Here is a 20,056-nt window from a genome sequence, read left to right as displayed (position 1 = left end):
AGCCTGGAATAAAACAAAATAACACAAATATGAACACACAGAGGGATTTACCATATTATTCATATAATAAAGCTGCAAGATTTGCATTGATTAATAGTTTTGGTTAGCTTTTTATTACATAATTTTATGTTTGACATTGTTTTGAGATATGAATCTATATCAGATTTTTTGAAAGTGGTATATCAGGGCAATTTCTTCTTTAAAAGAGTTTTATGAATGTAAAATTTAGCAACAAATAATGAGCACATTCATTATTTACCATTCATTATTGGAGAACTTTGAATTTTGAATCAGGTTCATTGAGTGAAATGTTTCAGAGATCCAACTGAAAATCAGTCCAGAGTATGGTACACAATGAAAAAAATAAGTGTTGTAATATTTCTACCATACTGTCATTAGGCTACTTCTTACTTTTCTTTCATTCCTTCTTTCAAAAAAAGAAAAAAAAAAGAAATCACCAAAAATTTTTCTTTGAAAATCGCCAACATTTTTTGAAGGGAAAAAAATGGCCCTTTTTTTTTTTTTTTTTAATAAAGCAAGCATGCCTTTATCGACAGTTAAAAAAAAAACCCCAAAAGGCCTACAAAATGCACATTTAAAGTTGTATGGCCATCCCCTAAAGCCAAAATAAAAACTTCAGTTCCACCATACTTGAAAAGTTATTTGACATGCCTCCCTTTTTTGCACCACCCGCTCCCTCTCATACTGTATATAACTTACAATCCCTTAGACATATTTAAATATTCAGTCCTAATGTGTTCTGAACGTTTCTTTTTAGATACTTATAATCTTTTAAAAATATTTTTAATATAATAATAATAAGAAATAAGAAAATAAATAATAATAAGAAATAAATAACAATACATTTTTTATAGTAATGATTTTTTTTTTTTTAATTACAATAAGTATCAATAGTTGTTTAAGACAATTTATGGTCTTGAAAAGTTGCAATGGAAAAGTTATGGGAATTTATTGGTAAAAATGTGTATAAACCATGTTACATGAACATGAAGAATCTGAGTAGCTTATGACGCTTATCCCAGTTATGATCATATTCGGGATATCGTGTTTACATGAGCACAGAGAAATCGGGGATAGTCTCTGTATAAAGCCCAGTATCGTATGAATACATTTCCCATAATGCTTTAGCAATGACGCACACAGCAGACGTTCAGGGGAACCATGACAGTCCGCACAGTTGCATGCTTAGAATTCTAGCTACCGACTTTGGCGAGCCAGGACCTCATTGTTTTCGAGACCGTGGAGGAAGAGGTCGAAATGACTGTCAGAGTGAACAAACACCTCAACATGAAGCTCGGAAGTTAGCCTTATTAACGGAGACAGCGGGCTGCTCGAGATATTTCCCCCAGCGACAGCAACGACACCCCGAGGTTGCCAAACAACAAGCATCATTCAGTGTCAGCCAGAGGTAGCAGCTGGAGCTCGCCTCTGCTCCTCTGGAGCCTGTACATTTCTGCTTCAGTCTCGAGGTAGCTTCTTGGACAACATACTTGGGTAAATTATTTGTTTTTGATGTAATTTGCCGATAAAATTTATCCTTTTTGTTGACGGTGAAGTTTTAGCTTTACGACCTATCGTGTCGAGCTAACGTCAACATGAAATCAATGGTCAAGTCAATGGAGTTGGAACTGAGCGTGAGCGGCTGCTAACAGTTATTTCAATATCTATTTCCGGTGGAAAAAAGTCTACAAACTAAAGTATCCAAAAATAGTGCTTCTTTCATTTGTAATTTCTGGTCGACTGAGTGCGGTTTGTTTACATTTTATGAATATGTCCTAACTCCACGTTGTATAATTATTTAGCAAGTCATGTCTGCCAAGTTGTCGGTCTGTGGTTTGAAATCTGCGTGTGTTAAGTTCAAGTAGCAGTGTCATATCACGCACATTATATCTATGCAGTCATATCTTAAATCTCCTCCACCCTGACGTTAGGGCCACTTTAGTTTACTCTGCAGGGCAGCCCGTTGCAAAGCCTGCCGGCTGTTAACTCATGTGACAGCTGATGTGGTGAATATTTAACTTCTAGATTAGGTATTTGGATTGACACTGTGTGCCTTATCATTGTCAAACACCCCACGATGTACACTATAACTAAACAGTCCTCTAAAGAAGTAGGACGATCATTGTCTATAGCTGTGGTCTAAATAGTGTGTCTTTCCATGGAACAATGATCAGGCATGGTGAATAGCCTGACAGGACAGTAAAGAAATTGCTGTCTGAATACCAAAACCCTCTGGGTTCAAGTGTCAACCCTATGATTAAGCAAAATGGATGTTACCTGACATATGGAAGTTACATGTCCTGGGGCTGAAATTGTTGTCTGTCAACATGGGGCCTTCCACGGGAAGTTAAAACTACAGTCTGAAATATTAAACTTGATCGTGTATTGAGGTCCCTGTGTATGAGGCATTGTTTTTAAATACGCAGCAATTTGTTTAATGGTTCAAATTGACCTTGTAAATAAAGTTAGTTTGACTTAAATTATTTTATTATGAAATAGGATAAGAATAGATTCACGTTCCGATGTGATGCTAAAACATTTTCCAAGGAAGTAAAAAACAAAAGCCTTCTGGGAAATGAGTCTTGATTTTTTGTCTAAAAGGAAAAATAATCTTGTCAAGCATGTTTGCATAGAAAATCAATCTAATTTTAAGAAAATATATCTATTTTTGTCTTATTAAGATTTTCCAGCCAATATTGTGCTCGAATTAACAGGTAAAAAGCTACAGCACTGATTTGTGTAATATCCCAGAAGAGGAATAAGATTGTTTTCCTTATTTTAAGAGTGAGACCCTTTGCAGAACATCTTAATTTAAGAATCTTAAGAAATGACATAAATTTAAGTTTGTTAATCTATTTTCACATGTCAGCGTGGGTTTTCCCCAGCATTCTCCCACAGTCTAAAGATATGCACCTTAGGTAAACTCTAAATTAATAAGTTTGAATGTGAGCATGAAGGGTTGTTTAATTGATCTAGTCTTATTGTAAGCTTTTTACCTAATATTAATCTTGAATTAAAATATAAATTCTTAAAGTCAGCACAATCAAGAAACCAAAATACATGTTTTAAGCGCGTCTATCTTAAACAGCTGAGTTTTCACTGCTTGTAATGAGCACAACTTGCTTGAATTTTGGCATTTTTGTCTAGTTTTACGGAACATTCCGATTTTTCACTGTCTAGAAATTTTAAGATTAAGATTTAGATAAATTAAGTTTTAAGAGGTCTAGCCAAGCAAATTTGTTTACCCCATCGACAGATTTTTTTTTTCTCAATTCAAGACAATTTCATTATATTAGGAATATTTGGCTTATTTTAAGTAGGGCTGTTTTTGCAGTAAAACTAAAAGTTACCCAAAGTGGGAGGCAAAGCTTTCTCGTCATCTCTGGCATTGGCGGGTGCATGTTTGTCAGTGCATTTTGCATCCTGTACAGTTTCAGCTGTTATCTTCATCAAGTCTTTACCTTTTGCTTTCTTTTTCTTCTCTAGCTCTTGGCTTGCTGATACTCAGTAGAGTCCAGGTCGTAGGAAGGACATGTGTGTGTATGTGTGTGTGTGGATAGAGACTGTGAAGCATCGCTAAACGGATTCTGTTACCTTTCTTTTCATAATTTATTCCCTCTGTCACTGTCCCCGCTCTGACCTCAATAGGAAGTGACACACCCACACCCGAGAGAGAGAGAGCGGAGAATGAACTCGGTGACAAAAGTTGCAAAAACGGAGAAATGATCTCCTAATTTACCCTGCATGTGCACCGTATGCTCACAGGCTATTTGTCGGTCAAATGACCATTGTGGAGGTGGGATTAGGGAAAGAATGCCCTCTATGCCTCTGTGTGTTTCTGTGTCTCATTTCTGGGGCTGCGAAATGGGTCCCATGAAATCTAAACTGCTAATCAGGTTTCTAGGATAAGAGGGTCAAAAACTGTTTGTTGGTGAGTGGGCTATTGTGCACCCTGACCCAAAGCAGCAAAGAAATCTGTCTTTAATAATAGCTAAAGAGTCTAGGAAGCCACTTTGATGTAGCCACCAGCTCCTTGCCAATAATGATGAGGTGGATTTTGTGCCTTTTCCAGCACATGCAGCAATGTTTGTGTGTGGAAAATCTTAGTGCATTTATCCACCCAGAAATCCGCACAGTCATTATGAATAAAACCGACAATGCTCCACAGGGCTCTGAAGGAGCTGTAGAAATGACCCTTTAAGTGGCTTGTGGGCTACAGTAGAATTAGTTTCTCTTCCTAATTAATTATATTGCAGCATCACACCATAGAAATGTAAGCATCATACAAAAATAATCTCTAAAAGCTGGTATTAACAAATGTCTCTCTGTTCTTCTCTTCTCTTTTCTGTCTTTGTATACTTTTTTTAGCATTGTGAACCATGATTGAGGACCCCCTGCCTGAATGCCCAGTCTGCATTCATGATTTAGTGTTAGACGTCCTGCAACCAAAACACCTTTCCAAAAACCCCTGACTGCTGGTGTGTGTGGGCGTCAGCTTCCTTCTGGTTCCACTTCCTGGCCTCGACTGTTGCTCAATACTTTCTCATCTCCTCTAAGAAGGGGCAGGATGCCTTTAGCAGTTAGAGAGACATCTTCGGCCGTATGAGTATAATGCAAGCACTTATCCTGCAGGAGTTTACTTGAGCAAGGCGCTGAATCCATACCAACTCTAGGAATGCTTTGCTTTGACCTCTGACCTCTCTGTGGAAACAGACAGCAAGAAACTTCTTATTATATCTAGATTTATCAATTTATCGGTATATCCAAAAGAAGACCTTCGGCCTCAGACCGGGCCTCTGCAGCTCCCTTTGCCATCCCAGTACCATGCTGGGTGCACTCCTGCGGAGGAACATGTCCCAGAAGCTGAGTGTGCTGCTGCTGGTATTCGGCCTGGCGTGGGGACTTATGCTGCTGCGCTACACTGTGCAGCAACCTCGCCATCAGAGCAGCGCCGAGCTTCGTGAACAGATCCTGGAGCTCAGCCGGCGATATGTCAAGGTGCTGACAGAGGAGAACCAGAACTCACCAGGTGGGCCGCAGGGGACCTCCATGGCTGGTTATGGTAAGTCAAGAATGTGTATGGTTACTACTACATTAAATGACTTGCTTACTCTGTAGGGCACTTTCACACCAGGATAGTCCGGGGCACTCGGTTTGATTGGGCAGGGAATGCCGAAAAACTTCACACCTTTATTTGGTTTGGTTTACTTTCACACTGCACTATTTAAAGCGGACCAAACCACCTGGACAACATCACGCAGTTCCAACAGCTGCTCGTTTGGAGCGGTATTACCCGAAACGAGCACTGACCAGTAATAAAAAAAAAGCATTAGGAAGAAGAAAACCTGGCTCATCGATTGGCCAGGATCGAAAAGGAAATCCATCCCCTTCAGCCAGCTTGTTCACCAGAAAAACAGTGAAGCAGCACCAAATTTATGCTGTCTTGGGGTGTTTGTTTTTTGACTTTGGTGTTCAAACCTAATTGTTACCTAATTGTTGTCTACCCAAAATGCACTGTGCTCTATGTCACTTCCGCTCTTTGGTTCACTGGATAGTCTGTTTGCATTTCCGACTTGCAAGCAAACCGATACCCACATTTTCAGGCGGACCAGAGTTTGGTTGAGCTTTCACACCTGGCCAAACGAAGCGGACTATCCGAGGAAACAAACTCTAGTCCCGTTAAAGTGGACCAAGCAGCTCTGGTGTGAATGCACCTTTAATGAACATTTGGCCTCATGCAGCAACATTCTCTTCAATTTCTCTTACATTTTATCTTAATTTTCTGGTAAGAGAAAATATAAGAGAAGTCAACTCTCGATCCAAAAACTTTTTTTGACCATCCAAACTGCTCTTAACCAGGTGAGCTCAATGCTGAATCCCACTTGATCAAAAGTAATGTATTAGCGTAGGTAACACAGCCAAAACACTATATAAGGGCAGGTGTGTAACGCCATGTGCAAAGACTCTGGCACATGAAGAGATGACACCAAGTAAGGTTGCAAGAAGAACTTGTGCAGTAGTAAAACTGACACGGGCCCACTGTTAAATAAATGGGAAGTAAATGTGATTTCAGGGAAATGTAATAAAATATTAATAGTAAAAGCACTCATGCAGAAAAGTTTAAATCACTTTTAATAAATCAGAGTAATTAAAAGGAAGAGCAGCAAGTCCTCATACATATATATAAGAAGCTGGAACTATGACATGTTTATTGACTTGCATGATTATAAAAAAAAGTTGCCAGTTAATTTTCTAATTAATCAACTAATTGTTTTAGCTGCACTAGTATATTTTTATGTGGTTTGTGTGCAAAACAATATTCTAAACTCGCTATCAAATAAAATTAGTAAAAAGTACGATAAGTACCTGTGAAGTGGCTTGAGATTAAAATAGAATAAAGATAAAGTTTCTCAGATCTGTACAAGATTTGAGTAAATGTATTTAGTGACATTCCAGCACTGTTCAGCAGAGAGACACACAGTAACTGAAATTACAGTAATTGGGATCAATGGTTCAAGTATAGTATACTTATTTATCCTTTACATTTAATAATTCCAGTCATTATAATTACTCTAAAATATAATCTAAATTTGGTTTTATGATATTCATGCATTTTTTAATTTTAAATATAAAATGTGTTAAATGTAAAATGTATTTTTCTTGCGCTGGGCTACAATTTGTGGCCTGTGAAAATGGCATGTTTTTCTCTTATCTTGGTAAATGTGGTCTCAACCAGTTGTAACATTTTATCTTGTCTAAGAGAAGAGAAAAAAAATTGAAAAACATTGGTGAATCCCAGAAATCAATGGGTACTAACAAACGTAGAACAAATTATGGATACCAACAAAAATAAGAAAAAATTAGTATATCGTTCATGGTTATCTTTTCATAGTTTTGATAAAGTATGCCTGAGCACTGATTATATTTCTTCCTTGTGTTTGTTTTTTCCTCCTGCTCTCTTCTCTCTTCTCCCCTGTCACATGCACAAACAGCTGATCTGAAGAGGACTATTGCTGTGCTACTGGACGACATTCTGACGCGGCTGGTCAAACTGGAGGGGAAAATCGAGGTGGTGGTCAATGCCTCTTCCACTAACACCTCCCACACAGCAGGGGGCGTCCCTGCCTCTGCTTCTGCTGCCCTACAGAAATCCTTAAAGCACGAGACAACTGGCATCCACCAAGGGACGTCACACCTTCACCCCCACACCCGTAAAAGGCTTCGGCCACATCAAGGAGCATACGCTTGATAGATATATTGATTTTTTTCTTTCTTCTTTTCAGCACATCACACTTTTCTAGCATTTACCACTGATGTAATAACATCAGACAAATGAAAAGCAATAGGGAGACACATGGACATCCAGAAACTTCAAATATGGGATGCTTCTCAGAAATTTCAGCTAACTCAGAAAGAAGAACTTCTTTATGCTCTGTCCTGTCATATGCTGATATTTATTTATTTTTTTATCAAGACTATCCAGCACATTTTTTTATATTTTCATTGTTGATTTTATTTGGCTTAGATTTTAGCATTTTGTTTTTATAAAGCTTCATTTGAATTTTATGACTGTTGAAGCAAATGCAGAGAGCTATAAATACTCTTTGAACTGAACAGATTCACATACGCTTCATCATAAAAATGGCTTGAAAAGTTCCCCTGTCAATATTATAAGCTATTTTACAATACTGCTTCAATATATCAAAATGCTGATCTAAACAGTACACACAAGATAGTTAGGAATAGCTGTTTTTAGCTGGCGCAGTTGCTAATTACTGTAGGAAGATGATTCTACTTTTATCTTACACATAGTTTTAAGAATAAAGCATATAGTCGCCTGTAAGAGATAATCCAAAGAATGTTATTTGCACTTCATCTACAGGTGGTATAATTGGGTTTTTTTTTTTTACAATTGCTGCAAGACAGTTTGAGGTTTATGCAGAATTTGATGGGATGATGCCCAGTTGCCACTGTAAACATGAGCGTGTGTGCGTCTCAGTTTAAATCCAATGGTTTCCTTGCCCAGTGTTGAGAAATGTTTTAATTTACGTGTGTAGCAGATTGAATGTACTGTGTAATCAGTCTCAAGCCCTTTCGTGCTGTTAAGATGGCTGACCTGCTGCTTACACATGTTCAGGGTTCAAGTTGCACTGTGACTCTATAGAGATTTTCTAAAAATACCGGGCTCATCCAACTTTGACTTAAGGGATATTTTAGGAGGGTGGACGTCAGGCTCTGGAATATCCATTCTTCCAGCCTTTCTGCTGGGCCCAAGTGTGATTTCCATAATACTGAGATACTGTGGTGCCTGTCCAGGGGAAGAAGATCTTCAATTTGCACATCATGATGCTCATTAACATGATGACTTTGTGCGGCAAGAAACATGGGCAATACTTTCATCAATACTACATGGGGATTGTATGAGCCAAAGTCTGTGTGGGTGACATTATGAAGAAGAAAAAGGTTCATAATGTTGCTTTTACATTACCGACTTAAATATATGAGACGTCCTCTAGACTGAATGATCATTCTGGTTTGACTGTGTCTGCATTGAGTAATGCCATAAATGTACTTTGCTCCATATTGTTTAAGTAGGAAACATGGTGACTGAGTCAGCTGCTGTGAGGATAGCTTTACTAATAAATTCACCTTATGGGAAAAAAAAAATCCTCTTCTTTAAATCTATGTGTGTATGTGTGTGTGATTGGAAAATGTGATTGGTTGTCTCACAAGACAACCAATAATGTGCCCTAACAGCAAGTAACATCTGCACAAGCACTGTAGTAAAGTAGTACAATTTTGAGGGTTTCCTTTTGTATGCTATTTCCTACTCCTACTCCTACTCCATTACATTTACATGACAGCTGTCAAGTAAAATAACTGTAGTTACGCTGCAGATAAGGACTTTACATATCAAAGAAATGAACATCGTATAATTATGATGCACTCTTACAGATTAAGCTAAGTGTTACAACCCAGCTCGTGAAGCAGAAGAGAAGCAACATGAAACCGGATGTTTTCTGATAAATTAAGGTTATTTAGTAACACAAGGAAATAACATAAAGAAAGTAAGGATTATCATGACAAAAAAAATGTGAGCCAAAACTACAAAGGAAAGGGCTTGTCAATTCTGTTAACCCTCTGAAACCTGAGCAAATTGACTTGATTTCTTTTAAAAAACATGGGATGAAGGCAACAAGCTACCAAAGAAGAAATGACCCAAAAATGAACAGGAATTGAGTAAAACATACAAGAAATTTACCTGACAGTATGTTATCAAAACAACACAAATCTACCAAGGCAGAGCCAATCAAACTCAGGGGACTGCACATTATAATTTACAGAGAGGGGGTTGGCCATGGCCAAATCACTACCCAAGAAATTATAGAAACGTCCTAAAATCCCAGAAACATAAAAAAATCATAGAAATGTCCTTATGTCATAGAAATCCTAAAATCATAGAAACGTCCTACAATCTTAGAAATGTCTTAAAATCCTACAAACATTCTAAAATCCTAGAAACGTGTATGGGGCTGCTGCGACCGCCCCCTGGCCTCCTATCATTTTGCAAAAGTGGTCCCCAAAAAACTATCTAGTTTACTATCCCTGTGCTATGAGATGTTCAAGACCTCCAACTTTTCACGAGGGGCGCGTGGGAGACGAGACGGGACGTGACGTAAGATTCTGCAGTACATAAACATACCACCTACCTCACGCGCGCCATCTTCTAGCTGATAACCGGGGTAGAATAAGACACTGCGAAAAAACCTCAGTGCAGTTTATTTCCGCCAAAATACACGGTTGTAATAGCTATACTGAGCAATGAGTGATATTGAGGATGGAAATTATGGAGGACGGGTAAGTAGTTACATTGAATGATATCGATAATCTGTCTTTCTTCCTTTTTTTCTTCCGTGTGGCTGTCGATTGCACTGTAGGCGAATTGACCACTAATGTAGCTAATGTCACAGCTAACTTTGAGCTAACGTTAAATTAATAGCTCACCGTTGGCGTTACATGCTTTGTTGGCTAACGTTACCCGAGAGACAGAGAAGTGTTTTGCATTCAATGTTCTCGAAAGTAACGTTAGTGTGTTTTTTCGTGGATGTCGCCCACTCTGCTATCGAGACTGCTCTAACCAGACTCCTCCGACGGTAGCTGGCATGCTAGTTATCGTTAGCTTAAGAATCACCATGGTTAAACACTATTATTTGAAATGTTCCCCTATTATAGGGTTGACAGTTAGTTTAGTTTCACCCGAGTCTTTTGTTTATTAAATTAAAGACGCGCTATCTAGGACGTATGTATATCGTCCTTTTGTGCAGACATCACTGCTGCAGCCAGTATTGCACTTTGGCAACCTGAGTATTTGTTTTCCCTGATCTAGTATTCAGTTACAGTACTGTGCAACAGTCTCAAGCCACCTTAAACTTTGTCTGAGCAAGGTTGTAATGATCATATATATTTATTTCTCAGTAGTCTCTTTACTAAGACAGAACCAGGACATACAGGAAATATGTATACAGTATTGAAACGCAAATAAAGACTAAAACAATTTAAACAGGCTCAAATTGCAAGCATTTAGTGTTACCTCCCTTTTCCACTTTTCATGTCTTGACCTCTCTTGGCCAGACAACATGGGATTTACAATACTAGTCTTCTAGTTTACTAGGTTGCATTATCCGTAGCTCAATATCAATTGTTTGAGCTACCTTTTGTTATGCTTGCACAATTCTGTTTGTCACTCTAAATATTGACTTCCAGTGTGAAGAAGCCATTTCGGTCAGATTTATTTGGCGTTTTCATGCATTGTACATGTCTCTGTATTCTTTGTATCTTAATAAAGAGACTGAGAAACAAATTTATATATATATATATATCGTCATTACAGCATTGCTAAAACAAAAAATCTATTTTGACCTAAGACTTTTGCACAGTACTGTATATCAGAGGTAACTTAAGTCCTAAGCATCTCTTCCTTCCCTGCTTTCACGCTCTTACTTATCAAATTGAAACATTGCTACAACAGTTATCTAAGCTCTTTATTTGTAACTATGTAGCTTCAATTGTTGTAACTTTGCTCATTTGCATAATTTCTAGAATATTCAAACTTAATGTAGCAACAATGTAATTGTACTGCATTCAGTGTTCCTTTTCATTTCTTTAAAAATATTCTCCATTTCTCAAACCTATGACCTTAATTTTATTGAATGTTCTTTTTTCATTAAGGTTATTGATCGTGAAGGATTTGAAGAGTTTTATCCAAGAATGATGAAGAAAATTTTCAAGATAAAAGAAGGCTAATGAAAACATGTACAGAGCAGAACATAGAAGTGGAAAGGGAGGAAATGTGACGGAAGAATGGTGTCAGATAGACGCGCTTGCAGTGTAATGGCTAAAATGAAACTGGTGTCAGTTTGGGTGAAGAGAGGAAAACAGACCTGGAATCAGAAAATGAGAAAACTGAAAAAAGAAGAATGAAGAAGGATAGAAATCCTGAGAAAAGGGAGTAGCGTGTAAAGAAACTGGAAGAATGAATGTGTCCCTAGGTTAAGTAAATATACTGTTTGTGTCACAAATGTCTTTTCTTTATCATGCTCTCATTATGTAACATGAAAATGCATGTCTTACTTTTCCCTTGATGGCCTAGGTGGACATGGAAATAGACCTGTCATGTTATATTTGATTGATAAGGTTAATAATAGGCCATATTGTAAACCAAAGATTTATTTATTAGAATTTTAAGATTACTAACCCTTTCCTCCACAGCACATAAGCTGTACATTTTAGATCAGTGTACTGTATGTGTTCAACATACTCTACCACATCTCACTACTGTGCCTGATAGTTTTTCTGTGTAAATACATGTATTTGTCCATGGAAAAGTTGTTAACATGCTGCTGTGGCAACAGGGGTCACGCTCCCCATCTAAATCGGATCGCGGGAGTCCAGCTCGGGTAAAGTCGGAGAGCAGGTCCGGCTCCCCGAGCCCAGCCCGGGCCTCCAAGCGCTCTGAGTCAAGATCCCGCTCTCGGTCAAAATCTAGGTATGTTGTCGTCATTGTATGATTTGTGATACAGATCACATTGTACTACAATTAGGGATGCCCCGATCAAAATATCTTTTGCCCCATATCCCAATCCAAGTCATGTGATATCGAGAGTCTGTTGATACTGAGTCCTGATTCAATATTTGTATTTACCTGGATAATACAGCTGCACAATGCACACTTCAAGCACTTCAAAGTTATTTAAAACAATCAAGTTTATTTGCTTGAAAGTGTAATTGCAACTTGCAATGCAAGAAAAAAATGTCTGAATCTAAATAGCTTCCTAAGGTTTTTATTTTCTGTACAAAAATAAACAAACTAAAAATCTTGTTATATGGCTCCTATCACAATTCCACTTCGTACAGAATTTATTTATTTGATTTAAACAACATAAAATATGTTTATAGTAAAACTAGTTCACTAAAATGAACAACAAAAATTTAAATTCCTCTTAAAGTTGTGTAGCAGCTTGAGTTTAACATGAAAAAAAATCAATCTGTTTTTATTGGAGTGGCAGCATTACAATAACACCTGAGTATCTGTAAACAAAGAATCGTATGCGTAAAGCAACTGATCCCAATTAATTAAAAAAAAAAAAAAAAGGCCTATATGAGGGGCATCCGATTGGGACATCCCTAACTACAAAGAAAAAAGTCCTCATAAGAGGCTGAAATATGTCACTCACTCACAGGGTGCTTTGACGCTTTCTTTTGCTTCTGTTTTCTGTCTATGATTAACATCCTTAATATTGTTGTCTGTTGTGTGCCATTAAATTTAATGCCACTCCTCCTCTGTGCCATCCTTTTCAGGTCTCGTTCTAGGCGGCACTCTAACCGCCGCTATAGCCGCTCACGCTCTCGGTCCTATTCTCGTCGAAGGAAGTCCCGCTCTCGTTCCTACAGTCCTGAGTACCGCCGTAAAAGGAGCCAGAGCACTTCCCCTATGTCGAACCGACGCCGTCACGCTGGCAGCAGGGTGAGTGTGATGAGATCTGGAGATAGGGCAAAGTGTAGTAGGCCATAAAAAAATAACCAGAGGACACTTTAGTGTGCTCACACACATTTATAAGGTGTTAGTACTGACGTTTTATAGAGATTTTTTGGAACACTGGTTTATTGCACATCTTAACCCATTATTAGTGATGGCATGAGCTCATACTGTATGACTTGTTACTTAATAGAATGAATATAAAATTAGTCATGGTCAGAATGGTTTGGAATAGAGACTCTGAAGTGCCCACAAGTCAAAAAATATTTGAGTGAATTTCACAAAAGTACAACTTGGATTTAAAGCTGTTAGATTATTCACAATCTCCAGGCTAAAATCCTCAAAGCCATGGTTTTTAGTAGCTTATTGCTTCGGTACGTTTTCCTTTTTATTTTGATAAATCACAGTGGCTATAGCAAGTAAATGTGTTTAAACTGTTTTTTACATGGATTCAGGTTCAACTATTAAACGTATTTACCAAGATTATAAGATTCAATGCGATACATCATCCACAAAATGACATGTATGTATCAGTTATTTGTGCTGTGTTGCCTTAAATTTTGCAATTTTTTTTCTTACATGCGCTCGGTGAAAGAAGAACCCAAAAATGGCAAACATTAGCCATTATTCACAAAGATTGCATTATACAGCCGCTTAAAAGTCTGTTCTTATTCAAAAGAGTCTTGATTGGTGTGACAGGCCCAAGGGCAAAACATGTTACACAACAGCATAGGCCTGTGGATGTATCAAGAATATGTGGATATAGCATGGAGGCGTTGCCCTGTTCATTCCTATGAGAGTTGCTCAGTAGCGCATTAAGTCAATAACGCTATATTTCCAAGGTATTAAAGTGACCAGGTCTTCTGCATTACCGGGCCCATACGGCATGCACACTAGAGCCATTCAGCAGCTGAGTGTGCCCGAGCGGGAAACGTCCACTGGTGGAGCAACTGACTTCCAGTTCAGCGCTTAGCTAGCGTTAATAGCAATCAGAAATGCGTGAGGAGTTACGCTTTCAATACATTAACAAAGGCGTAACGTGTCAGTCACAATCCTTAACCTTCTCTGTTACATGCTGGCCAGGGTTGGTCTTTTTTTTTTGACCAGCTGCCACTTTGGCTGGTGGACTCCAAAATTTACCCACCACTCAGTAGATAACCATTATCTTTTGGCTAGTGAGTGAAGCAAATCTAGCAGCCGCTTGCATATTTTACCAGCATTTGGCTGGTGGCTGGTGCTAATTTCCAACCCTGATGGCGGCTGATCTCGTCCTCTGCTTGGAGGATATGCAGCTCCCGGACCTCATTGTTTTCCCAGTTTGCAGACATTTACGACCGCCGTTCTTCTTCTTTGACTTAGTGGCTAACTGCTAACGGCTGCTTTTCAACATAGTATGTAATCAAAACGACACACCTCCCCACCCACAGACACAGTCAGACCTTATTTCGAGGCTGTTACTACCTCCATTCCCTGCTTAGGGGCAAGACAACTCTGTTTCCCCTTTCAGCAAGTTATATACAGAACAGCATAACGGCGTGATATTTCTGTCTTGAACAGGCAGTGTAACAGTGGCTAAAGATGATAATTGAAGTAAACGGGCCATGTTTAACAACAACAAAACTATATCAAAACATCTGGTTTTACAAATTCTCACACAACTTGTGCAGTAAAATCCAAGTCTCATTTGTGTAATCAAAAGCAAGCATGGTGCATTACCTGCAGCCCTTCCTGAACAGATTAAAAGTGAAAGCATGGATGAGTTTCACTTGGAGTCTTGGTCAGGAACGGCTGAGGCAAGGCAACGCTTTGTGTTTGTGAGCTACTGAGTGAGCATATGACTGGATGTTACTGCACAGTTTGTGTGAGTTTGTCAACAGATGTTGACGTCCTACTTTGCTGAAAAAAAATGTAACATTATGTACAGATTTTTGGATTCTTAGTTCACTGTGGAGGCATGCTAGAAAAACAGTTTGCTCTTAACAAATGCAGGGTAACACTGACAATTGGATATGGAAGTAGTCATTCTGTGGGTAAAGTATTCCTTTAAGTTACATGTAGGATAGTTCAAAAGAATGAGCAAATGAATTTTATTTTTCTTTTATTTGTTTGGAAGTGTATTTTTTTGATGATTGTGGTTAATGCTGTGGGAAACCACACCTTTAATAACCCCTTTTATTAACCCTCCATTCCTTTCATTATATCAACAGAGCAATGACTACACAAAAGAAGCATACAGTCATGGCGGAGATGCTGATGTTAGGGTATGTGGACCTTTGGACATATTTTAGGAAAGAGCAATGTAATGTTTGTGTGTAGGTCAGAGTTGCTGCTCTCAGTTTAGCCCTGGATGACGGATAAAGAGATAAACATAAAGTAGTGAAGAGCAAATAAATCTTTGATTCTTTGGGTTCATCAGTATTTAAATCACTGTCTGCTCATTTTATTGCATGAATTTAATATGTGGATGATTTTCAGATAGTGTGTGTGTTATGTTTTCATGTGTTTTTCAGTTTTAATGTTCTGTACGGGTTTTATCATGACAAGAGTTTGGAAAACATTGATGTTAAGTAATACATCAGGGCAGCCAGGTAGCATTATGTAAAACTATGCTCTTCTTGCAGCACTGCTGCTTTAAGAGGTCCATGTGATAATGAAAAGCAGGAATTAAGTGAGATTTTCAAAGCAAGCAGGAGGCAAATGAAATGGTTTTGGACACGTATAATTCTCCCAGGGGCATCCTTTTGAAAGCTGTTTAAGGGGTTATTAAAGCTGTCACAGTTTACCCACTGAGCATTTACTGTTGGTGTGGTACAGCTGGAGATGCTTGGAGGGAAAAAGTTTGGAACTCCATTTTAAAAATGTTCATGTATTCTTACTTTTTAATAATAACCTTATAACTGCCTTAGTTGTAAGTCAGAAGTAATAATGTAAGTAAAGGTATCCAATGTAGTCGCACTAGTATCACCCCCATAAACAGTGGAAAAAAAAACAATCTGAAGCTGCCAATATTCAAATGAGAAGGCTTTTTTAAAGATCTAAATAAATGAATTAATCCATAATCTCTTGGTATTTTCTGTGCTTACATTTTTGCAAAAATATACCTCTAAATTGTGTGTGCCCAGTGCATTTAACAAGTAAAATGCTGCTGTTTTTATGAAGAAGCATGTTTTGTTTACCAGTATATGGATTGTGTTCGCAAATCGTGAGACGGGTGAATGCGGTAAACCACACCATCAACTCTAACCCTTATGTTGCAACTTCCAGGCGAACCCTGACCCCAGCACATGTTTGGGGGTGTTTGGCTTGAGCCTGTACACCACAGAGCGTGACCTGAGGGAGGTGTTTTCGCGCTACGGTCCTTTGGCGGGGGTCAATGTGGTGTACGACCAGCGCACAGGTCGCTCACGTGGCTTTGCCTTTGTTTACTTTGAGAGACTTGAAGATTCCAAAGAGGTAAGGGAAATGTTTGTGGTTTTATTTATTGCTTAGATGCATAATGAGTTTCAGTCCTTGTCCTAGGGACTCATTAGCTCTCTGCCTTGTAAAAGGGTTAATTGCATTCATGTGCTGTTTAAAGGGGGCCTATTATGCTCATTTTCAGGTTCACACTTACATTAAAGGTTTCTACTATGTTTAATGGTTAAAAAGCACTTAATTTTCCTCACACTGTCTGTGCTGGAGCACCTGTATTTATTCTGTATGATACACGCTGTGTAGCACCTGTCGCTTTAAGCACCATCTCCTGAAAATGTCCAATTTGCGCTGATTTCTCTGCGTTTTTTCAGGTCTTTCGCGTCTTGGTATCTCTGCACTGCATTGCAGCTGAGGAAAAACTGTAACAGTGAATAGCAGATCTTTCTGCTGTAAAAAATCACTAATGAAAGCATTTTATCTTTCTAAAGTGTCCTTGAGTGTTGAGAAAGGCATTTATAAATAAATTGTATTATTATTATTATTATTAATATTTAAACACAACCGTACACGTTCCAGCAGGAATTTGATCCAAATTGGGGAGGAATTCACAGTGTCAGCAGTATATGCTACATAATGTAAACAATTGCAGCAGCATGCCTGGAACAGATGACCATGTAAAGAAATCTGGCACTTTATGTCGAACTGTAGCCAGAGTGGAAGAAACTGTTTGAAACGGAGTATTCAAAAACGCAGGAGACCTGAGGTTTTTGCTCACAGGATCACTTAGATTTATCTCATTATTTCAAACTTCGGCCACTCTTAACATGAACATCCTCTATTGTAACAATAAATTTAAGACACAAAATATTTAAAAGCGTAATAGTTCCCCTTTAAAAGTTTAAAATGCTCCCTGATTTTGATTACTTAAATGAAAAGCGTCATGGCTGTTGGATCTGTGAACATGGAGTGAAGAGTACTGACTGATGATTAAGTAATATGTTAGGGATAGTGTACAGGTCATTTTTGTGAGATGAACCTCGACAGGGTGAAGCAGACCTTGAATCATCCTTGAAGGTGTTTATTTCACTACAATGACCTGCTCACTCGACATTATCACACTTATTACGGGGCTACTTACCCAAAAAAAATCAACAATTTGACACAATTTATTGATTTTAAAATGATTTTTTGCGTCTGCTAAGTCTATTTCTAGTTTTGATTATTGCTCTTTGTCACTTTTAAATCAATTCACTAAAAAAAACTAAATTCTACATCTGTATATGGTCAACTTCGTAATGTTTTGCACTTTGTTTTCACAGTATCAGTACATGCAGGTTCAAAGGTCCTCCACTTCAGATAAAGCCTCAGTTTTTTTATGTAGTTGTGATTACATTAGTACGCCACTAGGTGTCTGCCTTGCCAAAAATTCCCTCTCCATGCAGTCATGCGTGTCACAGCAAGGAGGTTACAGTGTGTAATGTAGGAGGGCCTTTGTGAAATAAATGATTTGTACCAAAAAGCTTACAATAGTCTGATAAGATTTGTCTTCTCCCCAGGCAATGGAGCGAGCCAATGGCATGGAGCTGGACGGGAGGCGCATCAGAGTGGATTATTCCATCACTAAACGTGCTCACACCCCTACACCAGGAATCTACATGGGCCGACCAACTCAGTGAGCTCAACATTATTGTCAATTCTTGCATATCCGTTTACTTTACCTCATGTGTGAATGTTCACTGCAAGCTTCAAGTCCCTGAGAAGCATCGGTGCACGTTTGAGCCATCAAGAGTAAAATTAAAAGAGCTGTGACACTGTAATGTTCTGATGTCACTCTTTTCACTTTTGTATCTAATTTTGCATCCTTTCCTCAAACACATTCATGGTTTGCAACAATTCTCTCAGTTTTGAGATGCTGTGCTGTCTCTCAAATGCTAAGACGCGTTTTCTTATTTCAACAGCAATGGTGGCGGAAGCAGCAGGAGGGGGAGAGACTCATATTATGACCGTGGCTATGATCGCTACGACAGATGTGACGAGTATGACTATAGGTACAGGTGCGTCATAATTTATGAGTACAAAGTCAGTGTAACATCGATATGTGGGAGTAAATTCATTTTCTTTGTCTCTGTGCAGTCGCCGGCGCTCTCCATCACCCTACTACAGTCGGTACAGGTCTCGCTCACGGTCTCGCTCCTACAGCCCACGTAAGTATGAAGCGAAATGCATACAACAGAAAGCTTGCCTTACATCTGTGTACGTTCATCATATTTGAAAGCAGATTGATTTTTATAAGGAATGCACTTAAACCTGGACTGATATAAATGTCGTCTTTTCCCTTTGCAGGGCGATACTAAGTTTCTTCGTTCAATGTTCAGCTTCCCTCCAATAACTGATGGTGTGCGATTCATCGAGGTGTTTCTGAGGGGAACATTTTCAATTAGCATGTCTATATCAACAGAACTCTTAATTTTGAGATAGTTCTTGTTTACATGCAATAGTTGTCTTAATTTGTAGATGTTTTGATGCAAGCGTGGAGAGTGTGGGCAGAGGACACTGAAACTGTAACTTCTCAGACTTGCAACCCCCCTCTTTATGTTCTGCAGCAATGACACCTGTTTTTCCTGTGAATGGTGATTTAAGGGGGGGGGGGAAGTAAGCTGTTTTTTGTTACATAATGGTGACAATTAATTTTACACCCTGTATTGAGTAGATATAACAACCCACTCAGTGTTTTTACAGTAAAGATCACAGGTTAACTTTAATGTTACCTGGCACTAAATAACTGGTAAGTAACAGGAAAATCAGGTTGTAAAATGAGCGTCACCAGCAATCAGTGGTTGGTTCTCTGTTCACATTCTTTTTCTTTTCTTTTCTTTTTTTTTAGTCAAGGAAGTCATCGCTTGAGTTTCCCCAGAGAGTTTTATTGTCATGTAATACATTTTTTATATGTTGTTTATTTGTACGTAAATACAAATATATGAAAACTCCAAAGTTTGTAATGTGTTTTTCTGATTTTAATGTGCATGAAATTGAAGTTTGGTCGTACAGGTGGGAGTTAATGCTTAAAGTTGAGTGGGTGAGGTGGGAAAACCAGCTAGGAGAGTTTCACAGAATAAGACCAGCGCCAAGACGTGTATGATGAATTTATGTTCACTCGAATCTTAAAGCTGTTGTTCTGGAGCCACAATTTGAACCCACAGTAGTTTTCTGGAGTTTTGTCTTATTCAGGTTACACCACTGAGAACGTGCAATTGGGTGCCTTTCATTACATGAGATACAAAGTTCACATGCAAAAAATACCATTATTCAGTGTTCTGCAACAGTTTGGTCAGAAGCAGTTCTTACTTCAAATTCAAACAATGGAAGAGCTTTCTTAAAAATGCATTATTGTGGTGTATTGTGATGTAGGAACTTCTGTACCTTTATGTGACTGATAGACTCCATCTCAATGACCTGACTAGAACATTAACTTGGTAGAAGACGCCAAATATATGTTTTATATCATGAAAACATGACTAAATGCTAAGTTTATTCTATATAAAACAATGTTAACCAGTCATGTTTACCTGCATTTAAAACATTTTT

General features: G+C 38.4%; 2 protein-coding genes across 4 annotated transcripts; both read left to right on the top strand.

Moving 5' to 3' along the window:
• Positions 1-1,180: 1,180 nt before the first annotated feature.
• Positions 1,181-8,688, top strand: ccdc126 (coiled-coil domain containing 126). Its single transcript, XM_042507163.1, has 3 exons — positions 1,181-1,515; positions 4,390-5,083; positions 7,014-8,688. Exons 2-3 carry the CDS (start codon positions 4,846-4,848, stop codon positions 7,268-7,270), a joined length of 495 nt encoding a protein of 164 aa, XP_042363097.1. The 5' UTR covers positions 1,181-1,515; positions 4,390-4,845; the 3' UTR covers positions 7,271-8,688.
• Positions 8,689-9,741: 1,053 nt separating this feature from the next.
• On the top strand, positions 9,742-19,375 carry tra2a (transformer 2 alpha homolog). 3 transcript variants are annotated; one of them, XM_042506528.1, is made up of 9 exons: positions 9,742-9,879; positions 11,934-12,067; positions 12,880-13,045; positions 15,265-15,318; positions 16,322-16,510; positions 18,028-18,143; positions 18,430-18,519; positions 18,605-18,675; positions 18,815-19,375. In XM_042506528.1, the coding sequence occupies exons 1-9, from the start codon at positions 9,844-9,846 to the stop codon at positions 18,823-18,825; spliced, it is 867 nt and encodes a 288-aa protein (XP_042362462.1). In that variant the 5' UTR covers positions 9,742-9,843; the 3' UTR covers positions 18,826-19,375. The 3 variants fall into 3 exon arrangements, with proteins under 3 accessions (XP_042362462.1, XP_042362461.1, XP_042362463.1); XM_042506527.1 differs by having other exon boundaries at positions 18,430-18,525; XM_042506529.1 differs by having other exon boundaries at positions 9,743-9,879; positions 11,251-12,067; positions 18,430-18,525.
• The last annotated feature ends 681 nt before the right edge of the window (positions 19,376-20,056 follow it).

Source organism: Plectropomus leopardus, chromosome 18 (assembly GCF_008729295.1).
Source record: "Plectropomus leopardus isolate mb chromosome 18, YSFRI_Pleo_2.0, whole genome shotgun sequence".
In the NCBI taxonomy this organism is placed as follows: Eukaryota; Metazoa; Chordata; class Actinopteri; order Perciformes; family Serranidae; genus Plectropomus; species Plectropomus leopardus.
This window is presented reverse-complemented; position numbering and strand designations above follow the sequence as displayed.